This window comes from Frankliniella occidentalis, unplaced genomic scaffold (genome assembly GCF_000697945.3).
Source record: "Frankliniella occidentalis isolate FOCC.00 unplaced genomic scaffold, Focc_3.1 Scaffold11, whole genome shotgun sequence".
NCBI classification, from domain to species: Eukaryota; Metazoa; Arthropoda; class Insecta; order Thysanoptera; family Thripidae; genus Frankliniella; species Frankliniella occidentalis.
This window is the reverse complement of record NW_026267141.1, coordinates 3,444,729-3,460,010: the sequence shown is the minus strand read 5'-3', so window position 1 is coordinate 3,460,010 and position 15,282 is coordinate 3,444,729. Positions and strand designations below refer to the sequence as shown.

Here is a 15,282-nt window from a genome sequence, read left to right as displayed (position 1 = left end):
CAAATATTTTTATTTACAATTTGTTTCTAGCCTTTAAGATGTAAAAGAGCAGTAATTACAAACTACATTGAAGATAAGATAGATACATACCATATAAGGGTTTGTGGTGATTTTACGAACTGGACATTGATTGCAAACCCCATGTGGTAACTTACAATCACCAACTTCTTTGTGAGCTTCACGCTATCAGTTATTATTATACAATAAATACATAAAGAATAATGGGCACCTGACAAAGTTGTTTGACAAGTCAAGAGGGTTCGAAAATATCGAGCATTTTTGTGATCTATCATACTTTTGCGTTAATTTAGATGGGGGTGAGAGATATCTATTTATCTTCAACTCGATGCGCGACTCTGATCTTGCTCACAGGGCCGCGCCTAACACACTCTCCCGCAGTCCCTCTTGAACTCGAACACTCTGCGCACCCGCGACACTGCTGTCTGCTCACCTCGCTCTGCTCTGCTCTGCTCACCACAGTACCTCGGCCCCGGGCAGCACCCGCCGCACCTGGGCGCGCTGCTGGTCGCACTGGGCCGCCCTGTGCGTGCACAACACCCTCCGCAGCACGAGCCTCCTCAGCGCCCGCAGGCCGCACTGCTCCAGCAGCGAGTGCAGGTCCCCGCAGCCCTTAGGCCACTCCTTGTCCCCCGGCGAGCCCACCGTCAGCTGCAGCTCCACCAGCGAGTGGCTGTGCGCCCGCATCAGGGACTGCGTCGTGGCGCGTGGAAGGCCCAACACCTTGAGCCACCTGCAGGCCGCGGTCCCAGGAGGGAGCGCGGGCAGCACGGGGGGCTGCGCGTCCAGCGCGTCAGCAGAAAACACGTTCAGCCTCCTCAGCCGCGGCATGGCGTGCACCGCGAGCAGGTGGGCCTCGCGGGGGTAGATCAGTTTCAGCTCCTCCACACTGGGCGCAGCGCGCTGCAGCAGCTGGAGGTTCCAGGACGGGTCCTTGTCGCAGTACACGTGGACCAGCCGCGTCACCTGCGGCAGAACATAGTCATTCTCAGGGCGGCCGGACCCGAGGCAAGCGGCCTGGAAGGCGGCGGACTTGATGGCCGTCCGAGCGCCTCCCGTCCGCAGCCATGACGGCCGCTCCGCTCAGAAAGGTGCGGCGCGTGAGGTTGCGCTAGGCGCGGCCAACACTTACCCCTGGTGCGTCCCGCAGGGCGGCGGCCTTCTCCTGTTGCTGGGCATCGGGTCCACTTATACTGATCTGGTACAAATCCATCTCCCGCGGGGGCTGCGCATCGTCAGGTCCGGGATGTCCTCCGGCTGCAGGTGGCAATGGTGCAGCTGCAGGTGGCAATGGCGCAGCTGCAGGTGGCAATGGCGCAGCTGCAGGTGGTTCCTCAGCTCCAGCTCGGCTCTGCGCAACATGTGTGTGTTACGGTTAAAGTCCGTTACTCGGGTAATGTCGACATTAACCGGTTAGAGTCGACTTTATCCGGTTAGTGTGCTTTAACCAAACCAAGATGCCCGGATAAAGTCCACCTGAACCACTTTACCCGGTTAATGCCCCCCTCGGATGGCCCCGGGAGGACTCTAACCGGGCACCTTGGTTAAAGCACTCTAACCGGGTAAAGTCGACTCTAACCGGTTAATGTCGACATTCCCCAATAACGGACTTTAACATATGATTAGAACGAGGCCCGCAATAGAAAGCCTAGAGCGAAGATTCTCACCCTCTGGAGGGCGAGAATTTGCACCAAATTTTCTCGCCCTGCTCAGAGCGAGGTTTGATTTCCTCGCTCGATTAGAGCAATAGATTAAGAAATGTCGCTCTATCAGGGTGATAATTGGAAAACCTCGCTCTTTTTGAGTGAAGATTTCTGAAGTTAATCTCTCTTGATCTGAGTGAGATTTAAGAATCATTCTCAATAAGAGCGAGGTTTCTAAATCATCACTTTAATTGAGCAAAGGAGAAAAACTCTCGCTCTTTTTAGGTCAGAAATCTCACTCCAGGATTTGCAGTGCACGGTTCTCTGAAAAATAGTTCTTAGAGTGTCATAGAGTTGGCGTACTTCTACTAAAATAAGCCGGGACCATGAGCCGGGACCACGTTGTGCTTAGAAACGTACAAGAAGAAATCAAACCGAAAATGATGAAGGAAAGAGGGGTTTCTCTCGTTTGTGACTCAAAGTTTTCTTCAAGCTTTCCGTCGAATATCTCACGGCCAAGCGCCTCCATCCTGACCGACTCGACCTTCGACTTTCCCTTGTTGCCTAGGACCACCCCAAGAATAGTACCTTATACCCTTCCCCAATTGCAGCCAACTCCTCTCTCTCCCGCTTTCGACATTACCAACTTAACCGCCGGCCCTCGGATAAAGTCCGCTTGAACCACTTTACCCGGTTAATGTCCCCGGAGGATTTCCCCGGAGGATTTTAACCGGGTGCCTTGGTAGGTATAGCCACTGGGCTAACAGAATTTTCATGTCTTTGCCAAGGAATGAAAACTATCCAACTGTGCAAAATTTCACACCCTTGAAAAGGCATTAAGCCCTACTTTTGTTTTCCCTGTGTAACAGTATTGTCACAGATTTGGTAGAGAAACCACCACACAGTTTCCATAAGTTCTGACCAGACTCACTGGCAGCGTGGTTCACGAGCAGCCGCATGTGCTACGCTTCGCAACGGGGTCCCTCCCGGTCTCAGCGCCTGCAGGGTAGGCCGCCCCGCTGCGCGCACAAGCCTTACGGGCCAGTATCTGCCTGTCCGCAGGGGCTACACTCCTGCCCGCCAGCCCTTCACCCTCCCAATTCGTTAAAAATATTACAATAGAAGGACTAATAACGCAGGCAGCGCTATCAAAATTAAATACGACCTCACAATTTACAGGCCATTAGGTCAAAGTAATATTTCCAGTCGCAATGTGATAAAATTAAGTTAAATATTAAATTTAAAGTGGGAATGTCACCAGTCGTTTAAAGCGGTTCAATAAGTTATGGCGATTACAATAGTTTAGTGGTTTATGTATTTCTTTCTCGCAAAGCACTAGTCAAACATTTTCAAGGAAAGCACACAAGTCTAAAAACAACAATTGGAGACATCAATACCACAACAAAAAAATTACAAAACCAAATTGACACAAAGTGCACACAATCTTACTTTGTCAACAAAGAAAAATACAGATAACATTACAAAGACAGGGGACATACAGAATAAATAAATATTAAGTATAACCAATTAACAGACACACATGAAAGCACGAGGAAACAAAGCATTTACTAATGAAATGAGCATCATAAATCAAAATAGAAGTTAAAACTATCTTGCATATATGCATGGCAAGAGTAACATGTTTGATAATTAGTACAAATATTTTTATTTACAATTTGTTTCTAGCCTTTAAGATGTAAAAGAGCAGTAATTACAAACTACATTGAAGATAAGATAGATACATACCATATAAGGGTTTGTGGTGATTTTACGAACTGGACATTGATTGCAAACCCCATGTGGTAACTTACAATCACCAACTTCTTTGTGAGCTTCACGCTATCAGTTATTATTATACAATAAATACATAAAGAATAATGGGCACCTGACAAAGTTGTTTGACAAGTCAAGAGGGTTCGAAAATATCGAGCATTTTTGTGATCTATCATACTTTTGCGTTAATTTAGATGGGGGTGAGAGATATCTATTTATCTTCAACTCGATGCGCGACTCTGATCTTGCTCACAGGGCCGCGCCTAACACACTCTCCCGCAGTCCCTCTTGAACTCGAACACTCTGCGCACCCGCGACACTGCTGTCTGCTCACCTCGCTCTGCTCTGCTCTGCTCACCACAGTACCTCGGCCCCGGGCAGCACCCGCCGCACCTGGGCGCGCTGCTGGTCGCACTGGGCCGCCCTGTGCGTGCACAACACCCTCCGCAGCACGAGCCTCCTCAGCGCCCGCAGGCCGCACTGCTCCAGCAGCGAGTGCAGGTCCCCGCAGCCCTTAGGCCACTCCTTGTCCCCCGGCGAGCCCACCGTCAGCTGCAGCTCCACCAGCGAGTGGCTGTGCGCCCGCATCAGGGACTGCGTCGTGGCGCGTGGAAGGCCCAACACCTTGAGCCACCTGCAGGCCGCGGTCCCAGGAGGGAGCGCGGGCAGCACGGGGGGCTGCGCGTCCAGCGCGTCAGCAGAAAACACGTTCAGCCTCCTCAGCCGCGGCATGGCGTGCACCGCGAGCAGGTGGGCCTCGCGGGGGTAGATCAGTTTCAGCTCCTCCACACTGGGCGCAGCGCGCTGCAGCAGCTGGAGGTTCCAGGACGGGTCCTTGTCGCAGTACACGTGGACCAGCCGCGTCACCTGCGGCAGAACATAGTCATTCTCAGGGCGGCCGGACCCGAGGCAAGCGGCCTGGAAGGCGGCGGACTTGATGGCCGTCCGAGCGCCTCCCGTCCGCAGCCATGACGGCCGCTCCGCTCAGAAAGGTGCGGCGCGTGAGGTTGCGCTAGGCGCGGCCAACACTTACCCCTGGTGCGTCCCGCAGGGCGGCGGCCTTCTCCTGCTGCTGGGCATCGGGTCCACTTATACTGATCTGGTACAAATCCATCTCCCGCGGGGGCTGCGCATCGTCAGGTCCGGGATGTCCTCCGGCTGCAGGTGGCAATGGTGCAGCTGCAGGTGGCAATGGCGCAGCTGCAGGTGGCAATGGCGCAGCTGCAGGTGGTTCCTCAGCTCCAGCTCGGCTCTGCGCAACATGTGTGTGTTACGGTTAAAGTCCGTTACTCGGGTAATGTCGACATTAACCGGTTAGAGTCGACTTTATCCGGTTAGTGTGCTTTAACCAAACCAAGATGCCCGGATAAAGTCCACCTGAACCACTTTACCCGGTTAATGCCCCCCTCGGATGGCCCCGGGAGGACTCTAACCGGGCACCTTGGTTAAAGCACTCTAACCGGGTAAAGTCGACTCTAACCGGTTAATGTCGACATTCCCCAATAACGGACTTTAACATATGATTAGAACGAGGCCCGCAATAGAAAGCCTAGAGCGAAGATTCTCACCCTCTGGAGGGCGAGAATTTGCACCAAATTTTCTCGCCCTGCTCAGAGCGAGGTTTGATTTCCTCGCTCGATTAGAGCAATAGATTAAGAAATGTCGCTCTATCAGGGTGATAATTGGAAAACCTCGCTCTTTTTGAGTGAAGATTTCTGAAGTTAATCTCTCTTGATCTGAGTGAGATTTAAGAATCATTCTCAATAAGAGCGAGGTTTCTAAATCATCACTTTAATTGAGCAAAGGAGAAAAACTCTCGCTCTTTTTAGGTCAGAAATCTCACTCCAGGATTTGCAGTGCACGGTTCTCTGAAAAATAGTTCTTAGAGTGTCATAGAGTTGGCGTACTTCTACTAAAATAAGCCGGGACCATGAGCCGGGACCACGTTGTGCTTAGAAACGTACAAGAAGAAATCAAACCGAAAATGATGAAGGAAGTCCCACCGACAACAAAACATTCTGAATCGAAACCTTCCATCGGATACTGTATATTTAACCGTTTCGGAGCTGGAGATATTTATTATTTTGAGCAGATGATACATAATATTAAATATAAACATAATATATTATTTGTATCATTTGCTTCACTGTACCGGGTGACTCACAGAAGACGCAGGTGCGGGTGGGTTTGCCTACTCGCCCTACCCGTAAGGTACCATGGCCCTTTAGGGACCATCCAGAAAGTACGCCCGATTTTTTTAAGATTCGTTCAGCGAAAAAGGGAAATGAGCGCCTGCGAGGCTCAAGGTAGGACAGCCCGCAGAACACACATGCAATCCATACGAGAAGTTGCCTACCCACCAGGCGCTCCGAGAGCTAGCACAGGATGAACTTGTCAGTTTTGGAAGAGACGTACTTTGTGGATGATCCCTTAGTTAGGCAAAGCCGCCTGCACCTGCGGCTGCTCTGAATCACCCGATACATTCCTTGCGAACGATTGTGGCTGGCTTTCTAATTTTGCTAACCAATTGCAAACGATTTTCTTTGTAATGCAAAGAATTGCAAAGAAATGTCTTTGTAGGCTTACAAAGCAGGCGGATCCTTTGCAAGGAATCATTAGTGTCAGTGCTGTAGCGCGAGGGGAGCCGGTTGTTCACTTTTCGTTTCCTTTCAGCTTCGCCCATTGGTAATAGTATTACAGATATATTTGGCATTGTTGCTAAGCGACTCGCCGCGCCCCTCCCCTTGTTTCGCGTAGTGGCGCAGCCCGGCGTTCGGCCCGTCCGGTCCCCGTCCGGTCCCCGTCCGGCGCTTCGACAATACGCACCCTCTACTACGCCCAGCCAATTGGTTCTTTGCGCCCGCAGCAGCAGGAACTTTCAAAATTTGGAAAAGGGAATTTTTAAAAACAATCGGGAAAAGCCCAGTTTAAAGATTTCTTAGCGAGTAGCCGGGTAGCCACACTCATGCATGACCCCATGAACATATGTAATGTTTCAACAAGGAGAGGATTTTAATAGGGAATGTGCTCCAAAAATGTATGCTTTAAAGTCAAATTCAAAACGTTCGGTTGAAGTCCATTTCTGTTGTTCATGTGATCTGATAGGCAGGACCACATTCAAGTTCGTGGACGTTATCAACGTTCGTGAACTTTGGCCAATGTTTATCAAAGTTCAGCTGCTTTAGAGACTCCAAAACAGGCGAAGTAAATAATTTTGCGGGCTAGTGCGTTGTACAATAGTGCAGAACATCGTGTGGCCTACCTCGGTGAGCGCGGCCCTCGCCGCCAGTACGAGCCACAGGGCCTTGATCAGGGAGTCCTCCGAATTCCGCAGGGTCCCAGTCAGCTCGCGGTCCCCGCCCCGCACGGTCACGTGCCAGGACTCGCCGGTCAGCAGGGTGAGGGCGGGCAGGGCCTGCTCGTCCTGGCACCGGTCCTGGAGGCCCTGGAGCTGCTCGGCGGCCTGCTGCAGCGCTCCCTGCAGCTGTCGCCTCAAGGCTCTCCTGGCGGGCAGGACGTCGTGCTCGTCCCAGCAGCAGGGCGTAGCGGCGGCGCGGCACTTCGAGCAACAGGCGGCGGAAGCACTGGGGAGCGCAAGGGGCGCAAGTCAAGTCACGAGCCTCGGGAAGGTACACTCCACCTGGAGTCGGGTGTGCTTGTGGGAGCTCCTACCTGTCCTGCTTGCCTTGCTGAAGCGCCTGCAGCACTGTGAAGTTAGTAGGGAGTTCCTCCGACGATCCGACGAAGTCCTGGGGAAGGCGGGATCAGATGAGTGAAGTGCTGGGAGATGCGGGTATACGGAGGACGCAGGGACACCCCTCGCAACTCACCCGGCGGCACGTCGGGCAGCTCCTGTCGGGCAGCCGCCGCAGGCACTGCAAGCAGACCGTGTGCCCGCACGGCAGGACCTTGGGCAGGAGCTCGGCGTCGTCGAAGAGGTCGACGCAGATGTCGCACTCCATGGCCAGGCTAGTGAGCTCAGCGGAGTCGTTGTGGCGCCTTGTGGGAGCCAGTAACTGCAGAGCTTAAGCTGGCGTCGGCTGCTCACGTGCCTCTGGCAATCTCGCTACTAAACAAGAAAGGTCAGGAAACGTTCCGGTAAAGCTGAAATGCAGAATGGAGGGAACAAGAAAACGGGGGGTCACCATGTAAAAGCATCCTAACGATTTCCGTTTTCTTTTTCCTCGCATTCTTGCATTTGAGCTTTACCGGAATGCTTTCTTAACGGGCGCGAGCACACTGCGCCACAAAACCTGCAAGCGCAAGCGGTCATCTACTCACTTGTTTATCGAGCGAGGGCTATCTTGGGGGGCGTCCTAACCTCCGTACGGCTCGCTCGGGTCAACTCCGTTCAGCTCATAACACACAACCTCGCCGAAAATATTGACAGCGGAGACAGTTTGTGAAGATGAAATCGTACCTGCCGTCACCGGTACGGCCCCTAGCCGACTTTTTGTTGGCTTCACTCGGGTCGTGTGTTTGTTGTGGAAAGGGTTGTGGGAGTTGAATCAGCTGATGGCAGATGATGACGATGCGCTGGGGGGAAGGGGGGGGGGGCGTTGTGGTGAGTACGCTTGAGTTTAGTTTAGGGGGTCATGAGACTCGCCGCATTTTAATGCTGTGCTAAAGTATAGGACAAATGACGTTCCTGAGCGCTCAGGACCCCCCCCCCCTTTAAAAAAAAGCACTCCGTTAACCAACCGCAAGCTAATGTTCGTATTCCCCGCGCGCCCCCACCGCCTTGTTCCGCCGCCGGAACGCCGGACAACGAGCAGCCGGTGTGTTGTGTTGTGTGTTTTGTCTCGCTTACAAAATAACCTGACCCCGAGTTCTCACTCTTAATTTGTGTCTTTCCCTGCGGTACCACTTACATCGACAACCCTCAGTGCAGTGTTATTGTTGTTCTTGTGCCGTTTATACTGCCTGTCAACCGCTTTGTTGCAACAGCCACCTGTGGAAAAGCAGCCGCTGCGTCATTAGTTTTACCAAAGTTGACAAAGTAATCAATAGTTATTGGTATTTTAAACAATAGCAGTGCAGCAGAACAATAAGCTCACTTTACTGAGTTTTCCCACTGCTCTGATCATTGTACTAGGACGTAACCTTTCTGATGTAAGTCAAGAATATATGTTTGTTTACTTGGGTGTTGAGATGAATTTAGAGTAAGATAAAGTCTTGTTTAGTCAATCAAAGGTACATGGATTGTGACCCTCTTCTCTTCTTTTCGGTTTTTTAGATGGAACTCCAGTGTGAAATTTGTTTTAACCATTTTGACGTGGAGTCCCACCGACCCAAAGGCTTGCCGTGTGGGCACACCATCTGTAAGGATTGTGTAATGAACCCAGAGTTGGGGAGGAAATGCCCAACATGCAGGAAGGTGAGGAAGTTCATACCTGTCCTGTGAGGTGCACCCTCATGAGGGCAGTCACTTCTATGGCACAATTTTGCATATAGACATTCCGACGTACTCTTTGTTTTTCAAGGGTATCAAATTGTGTTTTAAATTAGTAGAGTATCTCTGGTCCTTACCATTTTTCTGATATATCACAACATAAATCACCACTATTCACATAATATGAATAGTTGCATTTTACACTTTCGTACATAGAAAGCAAGTTTAGGTAACCAGAGATGGCAGTAGACGTGTGTAAAAACTAAAACATGTGATAAAAGACAATCTGAAACCAAGATTCTCCTTAATGAAAAGCTGACTGATGTTTTACTAAACTGTTGGAATCACAGGTTAACAGTAAGACAAAGATATAATAATACTAATAATAGTGCACATTTTTATTGCTATCATTTTTAAAAAAGCATTCCCGTAAAGCTAGAAAGAACAGAAATTTTAATATTAATGTCTATGGTCCAGTGCATCTTACTTCGGCCCGCTGCCTCCCCATAATCAAGCGCTCTTCTTTTCGGATTTATCGGATGCTCTAACAAACAAAATCTTCTCAACTAGTGCTTCATGTTTTCATACAGGACCTGCCCGGTGAGCCTGATGACATACCGGACAACATTCTAGCGATCCAATTGATTGAAAACGGTGGCGCCCCGCCCTGCAAGAGGCTGAAAAGAGAAGACACAGAGGTGCAGCAGCTGCAGCGAGGAGTGGACGCGGGCAAGAAGGTGGTGGAGGCGCTGCGGCTGGCGGTCCCCAAGGCCGTGGAGGCGCTGAACCGCCAGCTGGACACGTCGGTCGCCCACCTGCGCGAACTGGAGGAGGCCCTGGAGCAGCGCGTGCAGCGGGATGCGGCCGGCGGCGATGGGGGCCCTACACCGGAACAGCTGAAGCTGGCGGTGCAGCTGGAGGACAGCCTCTGCCTGCTCACCGCGAACAAGTGCAGCGTCGTCGTAGGAGAGAGTGGTTCCAGCTGGAAGGCCACCATGCAGCTCGGCGAATCCGACGACTTCTTGCGTCTCTTGTTACTGCAGCTTCTGGCAGACGGCCAGCTAGCAAAGGTAAGCCTCAAATATTAGAACGGCTAATTTTGTTGATTTGGGTGCGGTTCTTAGTTGCCGTCTTTGCCTCCAGGTTGACAGCACTCCTGTTCCCTCCGCATGCGCGTATGTGGGACCGCCAATGATTAGCATCCTCACCATAAACCTCACTGATCTCACGGGAGGCGATTTGAATGTGAATGAAATTATTCGAGACAAAGGGCGGATAGATAATATACGCTGTATTAAAGACTTGAAGGGCGAGGGCTCCGACAAGCTGCTGCGCGTCGTGGCGTCGCACCCGCTGCACGTCGAGGAGCTCGGGTTTTTGGGTAAAGTAGATCCGAAGGTCATGTATGAAGTACAGAAAATGTCGTCACTCAAAAGACTGGAAGTCAAATGCATTCCGGAATGTGATGACTACCCGGACCTGCCGTTGCAGCTGGAAGAGCTGGCTATAAATTCACCAAGCGAGCAACAGGTGGACTGTGTGATGCGCATGCCCGCCCTGCATAGTTTAAGCATTTGGAATTACATGGGTGAAAACCTCACCTTTCCCCACTCGGAGTATGCAACACTGCGCTGGCTGCGCGTGGCCGTCAACAATTACCATAAGCCCACCATGCTGTCCCTGATCCGCGCCCACGCCTCCTCACTACAGGAGCTGCAGGTGTATTGTACCATCGATGATGACGAGGAGGATGGCTGCTTCTATTTCCCAGACCTTGGCCGTGAGCTGTCTGCATGCGGCCTGCTCCACCTCCGCCGGCTCGTTCTCGTTCGTCAAAATAATGATCTGTGCACGAATATCGCTGGCTGCGTGATGCAGCGGCAGAACGTCCGCGCCTCCATGCCCGCGTTCGTTGAGGTGGTTTGCGACGAGTGTTGTACGACCTCTGTTGTGTGGTAAATGCTTAACCCCGCCCCCCGCACTACGGGTCAACTGAAAATTCACGTCGCACAAGACATGTCATAATGTTCTTAAGTAATTACATTCTGTCTTAAGATTTTCCTGAAGTGTGTTAAGCTGGAATCGTTTACAATAAATCTTACTCTTGACTGCATTATGATCTTGTTTGCATCCGTACTACTAAATTAATCATAATGCGGTCGGTATCCGTCTTCCCCATTTTCATTTTTGTCGATTTACAAAGCCAACGATTTGTATCGATAGGTTTGGAGAGAGAAGTCGTTCGGTTGGGCGTAGCCGGTGACAGGCGGGACGGTTCCGATGGACACTCTTAAAATCTTACGAACGAATTGTCTTCTCCCCTTCATATTATTAAGCCCGTGTTCATAATATGAAGGATGTCTGTGCTGTCCGAGGGGTGCCCAACTGTGGTAATCAGGTGTACACAGAGTTGGTAATCACTGGTAATCTACACACTCTTGAAGGGACAATTTTGTTGATTGAGCCATGCATTTTTGTGCACATCTTGTCTAAATGCAAACGCCCATGTTTATTATGGCGTATTTGCAACCCTCTCATGGACAAAAACATAATTTGTCCAATCATAGAATGCAAGTTTGTAACTTGCAAGATAAAGAATTACGAATTCCATAAAATGTGCACAAAAATGCATCTTTCTCTGGACAAAGAGTTATTGTTTCGATTTTGAATGCATGCGAATCATACTTTCATTGGTAATCTTTGGTAATCATTGGTAATCCTTGGTAATCTTTACAATTTGGTAATCCGGTGTACACATTTTTATGGAGTTGGGCACCCCTCGGTGCTGTCATAGTACCAACACACATCGTTCGTAACACGATCACGAAAAAATGCCATCACCGAAATCTCGAAAACAACAATTTGAAGCAAGATTCAGCCATTTTTCCTGACCTACGTTCAATTTCCGTCCCGTTTCCCTGACTAACCGGATGCGTGGCACCCCTGTGACCAGCTTGGTCTGCTGCGAATGCCTCGCCCAGCGCCTCGAGCGAGGTGGTCGCTGAGAGGAGCGCCTGGTGGCGGTGGGGTAGGCCTCACCTACGGGCAGCGGGGCGCGGCGGGCGTGCCTACCACACAGGCGCTTTTGCCCGAACGCCAAAGAGGTTGTCCAGTTTAGTGCGGATCCGGCGCGGATCCGCACGGATTCCGCGGAACTTGCGTCCGCACGGATCCGCATATCGGGAGAGGAGGGGAGGGCTTGAAATAAACGTTTTTCTACTTAGTAACACTACAGAAATAAGTTGGCATACACATATTTTTGATAAGAGGGCAGAAATGATCAATATTCTGTCATTTGTACATGCATGTCGAGCCGGGCGCGCGGCCCATAGCGTCCAGCCCCGGGCCGACATGCGTGTACATATGAGCTTCGTTCTCGAAAACTAGAAGTCGTATCAAAGTGCGGTAAAAAGCAATGTAAAGTTTAAGGTCTGGCGGAAAATCGGCTCGCTTCATGTAGATTGATAACTCGCCTCCTAGCATGAGAAAATAGGCGTTGAAAAAGCTATTGTGATCTCGGAAAACAGCCTATTTTGCGATGGGGCTTTGATCGTGTACAAGGCCTTTAATTTCAAAAAGGATTATACCGTTGTAATCCTTAAACTGTCACCTTCATTTTGATGTAAGGGTCGATGTACTTTGCTGGAGTTAAGTATCCAAGAAACCAATTTTAGTTTAGCACACGCTCCGCCCGGCCGGCGGCGCGCCGAGCGGCCGCAATGGCGGTCGCTAACCTCACCTTCGTATTACTGACGCGATATTTTCACAGCATATTGATCATTGCTGCCCTCTTATCAAAAATATGTGTCTGCCAACCTATTTCTGTAGTGTTACTGAGTAGAAAAACGTTTATTTGAAGCCCTCCCCTCCTCTCCCGCTATGCGGATCCGTGCGGACGCAAGTTCCGCGGAATCCGTGCGGATCCGCACTAAACTGGACAACCTCAAAAGAGACCGCGGCAGCGCACAAGTTTTGGGGCGAGAGCCCAGGCCAGCCCGTTCCCGTTGCAAATATTCGGGAGTCCGTGATAGCCCCGGCGGCGCCGGCTCGTGCGGGCTCGTATGAACTCTCACTGGCTGTGATGCCAATTTTCGACTAAAGCGTCGATTCGGCGCCGAAACTGTCACCTCCAGCAGATAGCAGCACTAATCAGGCGTGTTGGCGATCGTCTAATTCTAATTGGCTGAGCCGCTTCCCACGCTCAGGTGAGGCGTGGGCCGACTGCTTCTGTTCCGTGACCCGAAGTGACCCGATGGCAAAGGCGATCTCGGATTGGCAGAAACTTGTGGGGGGGGGGGGTAATCACCTTCCCCTCTGATGCGCTGGTGAAGAGGGGGCTGCGGCGGATTGGCGTGGGATGAACCTGCCCCCTGTAGCTTGCCGTGAGGCAGGGGGCATGTTTATCCCGGGATGAATGTGCCCCACTACAGTCTGTCTCAGGGCAGGGGACAGGTTTATCACGGGATGAACATGCCCCCTGTAGCTTACATTAAAGCTGGGGGCAAGTTTATCACAGGATAAATCTGCCCCCTACCCTACAGCTTGCCTTGAGCGGCAGCGCGGCGGTGTCGTTCGCTCGCCTATTTCATCCGGCAGGCGGCAGCAGCAAGCGGTGGCCAGCGGCGACTGGCAAGCGGACGACACCGGCGCGCTGCCCGTTGCCTCCAGCGATCCGCTCTGGCCCAGTGGGTAAAGTCTCGGACAGTCGCCCAGCGGTCGGATGTTCCACACCGCGCAAGCGCGTTGATTTCAGGTTTCATTCTTTCTTTGAGCTGCTCCAGCCTCGACTATTGATTTGCCCCAGATGTGGTATGGGGAAAGCATGGATTTGTTCCCGATCCAGGTCAGAGAAGGCGAGTATTTTGGCAAGTTGCGACGCGTTTCGGAGCATCGGTTTCGAGGTACGCATTATTTTGTGATGAGTATAAGGGGAAAGATGAGTATACGCTAAAGCTTTTTTTTTTTCGACAAATGGATTTTATTGTGCGAAATGTTGCGCACTGTGCGAAAATAAAACCCTCACCTCGAGGGCAAAAATGAGCTTTATTGGAATATTGCACAGTGCAGAATTAATTTGAGACCTTTTTGCCCTTTGGGTGCAAAATGAAAAGCACAAAATGAATTTCGCACTGGGGCTAAATGTTTTACACCAAAAGAAATTTGCACAGCAAAATGCGATTTAATAAAATTGAATTTAATTCTCTATGCCAACCCTGGTATGTCCGCAATTGACGTACACTCGTGGGTTAGGCGTTGTGCGCGCAGATGATGACCTTCTGAAAACTTCTTGTTGCACAAGTCACACATGTAAAGTCTCTGTCGCGTGTGCATATGAAGGTTGTGCGTTCCCAGACTGCTAGGCAACCGAGAATTTCTTGTCGCACAACGTACACGCATAAGGCTTCTCTCCAGTGTGAGAACGTCCATGTATTCGGAGAAGTGCCCCACTGGGAAAACTCTAGCTGCAGACATCACATTGAAATGGCTTTTCTCCTGTGTGGGTTCGCAGATGAATGAGCAAATTCCCAGTGTCACTACGATTTTTGTTGCACACAGATCTTGTCCTCTGTGTGGGTTTCGAGATGTTTGCGCAGAATTGAACCCGTCGTGAATTTCTTGTCGCACACCGGGCACCCGAAGGGCCTCTCTCCGGTGTGGGTGCGGAGGTGTGTCTGGAGACCTCCACTCGTGGCGCTCCTGTAGTCGCACTCGTTACACCCGTAAGGCTTCTCTCCGGTGTGGGTCCGGCCGTGGCTGACCAGGGAACTTTTGTAAGTAAATGTCTTGCGGCACACGTCACATTCATAGGGCTTCTCTCCTGTGTGGCTGCGGATGTGCTCGCCAAGTTGACTACGGCCAGGAAATTTCCTGTTGCATACAGAGCATTCATGTTTATAATGCTGTTCTCCAGTGTGGGTGCGGAGGTGAGAACGCAGATGGTTATCTTGCGCAAACTTCTTGTCACACAACGCGCACTCAAAAGGCTTCTCTCCCGTGTGGCCGCGGAGGTGCACTTGCAGACCTTGACCGGACACAAACTTCTTGTCGCAGAGCGTGCATTCAAAGGACTTTTCTACTGTGTGGAAACGGCTGTGGCTGCTCAGCGAGCTTCTGTCTAGAAACTTTTTGTTGCACAAGTCACACTCGAATGTTCTCTGCCTCTGCCCTGTGTGCATACGAAGGTTGTGCGATTTCAGACCATACCGTTCCGAGAATTTCTTGTCGCACAATGTACAAGCATAAAGCTTCTCTCCAGTGTGGGTACGTTCATGTACTCGGAGATGTGTTCTAGTGGAAAAACTCTTGCTGCAGACATTGCATTGATATGGCTTTTCTCCTGTGTGGGTTCGCAGATGAAGTCGCAATTGTGAACTTTGACTACATTTTAAGTTGCACAGAGAGCACTCGAAGGGCTTTTCTCCTGTGTGGGTTCTGATATGTTTGCGCAGGTCTCCA

The 15,282-nt window shown here is 50.9% G+C and overlaps 3 protein-coding genes across 5 annotated transcripts in view; 1 reads left to right on the top strand and 2 right to left on the bottom strand.

The window, feature by feature from the left end:
• Positions 1-10: 10 nt before the first annotated feature.
• On the bottom strand, positions 11-8,094 carry LOC113211298 (uncharacterized). 3 transcript variants are annotated; one of them, XM_052277685.1, is made up of 6 exons: positions 7,716-8,093; positions 7,265-7,503; positions 7,107-7,183; positions 6,697-7,018; positions 4,468-4,686; positions 11-984 (listed from the first exon to the last, which is right to left on the bottom strand). In XM_052277685.1, the coding sequence occupies exons 2-6, from the start codon at positions 7,394-7,396 to the stop codon at positions 472-474; spliced, it is 1,263 nt and encodes a 420-aa protein (XP_052133645.1). In that variant the 5' UTR covers positions 7,397-7,503; positions 7,716-8,093; the 3' UTR covers positions 11-471. The 3 variants fall into 3 exon arrangements, with proteins under 3 accessions (XP_052133645.1, XP_052133644.1, XP_026285407.2); XM_052277684.1 differs by lacking the exon at positions 4,468-4,686 and adding an exon at positions 1,151-1,369 and having other exon boundaries at positions 12-984; positions 7,716-8,088; XM_026429622.2 differs by lacking the exon at positions 11-984 and adding an exon at positions 2,954-4,301 and having other exon boundaries at positions 7,716-8,094.
• Positions 8,095-8,183: 89 nt separating this feature from the next.
• LOC113211297 (uncharacterized) lies at positions 8,184-10,942 on the top strand. The gene is made up of 4 exons (XM_026429621.2): positions 8,184-8,546; positions 8,671-8,811; positions 9,417-9,896; positions 9,970-10,942. Exons 2-4 carry the CDS (start codon positions 8,671-8,673, stop codon positions 10,783-10,785), a joined length of 1,437 nt encoding a protein of 478 aa, XP_026285406.1. The 5' UTR covers positions 8,184-8,546; the 3' UTR covers positions 10,786-10,942.
• A 3,206-nt stretch (positions 10,943-14,148) lies between these two features.
• The window catches only part of LOC113211301 (zinc finger protein ZFP2-like), a 5,626-nt gene continuing 4,492 nt past the window's right edge, over positions 14,149-15,282 (bottom strand). The window contains exon 2 of the mRNA XM_052277702.1: positions 14,149-15,277. Coding sequence (XP_052133662.1) covers positions 14,361-15,277 — 917 coding nt within the window. The 3' untranslated portion in view covers positions 14,149-14,360. The remainder of the gene's footprint in view (positions 15,278-15,282) is intronic.

Excerpts from the sequence above, each read along its gene's own strand:
- LOC113211297 (XM_026429621.2), top strand. The coding sequence starts at position 8,671 with ATGGAACTCCAGTGTGAAATTTGTTTTAACCATTTTGACGTGGAGTCC. Across the intron at positions 8,812-9,416 it reads AATGCCCAACATGCAGGAAG|GACCTGCCCGGTGAGCCTGA; the intron begins GTGAGGAAGTTC and ends GTTTTCATACAG. Across the intron at positions 9,897-9,969 it reads CAGACGGCCAGCTAGCAAAG|GTTGACAGCACTCCTGTTCC; the intron begins GTAAGCCTCAAA and ends CTTTGCCTCCAG.
- LOC113211298 (XM_026429622.2), bottom strand. The coding sequence starts at position 7,396 with ATGGAGTGCGACATCTGCGTCGACCTCTTCGACGACGCCGAGCTCCTG. Across the intron at positions 4,687-6,696 it reads CGAGGGCCGCGCTCACCGAG|AGCCGAGCTGGAGCTGAGGA; the intron begins GTAGGCCACACG and ends CATGTTGCGCAG. Across the intron at positions 4,302-4,467 it reads CCCTGCGGGACGCACCAGGG|GTGACGCGGCTGGTCCACGT; the intron begins GTAAGTGTTGGC and ends GTTCTGCCGCAG.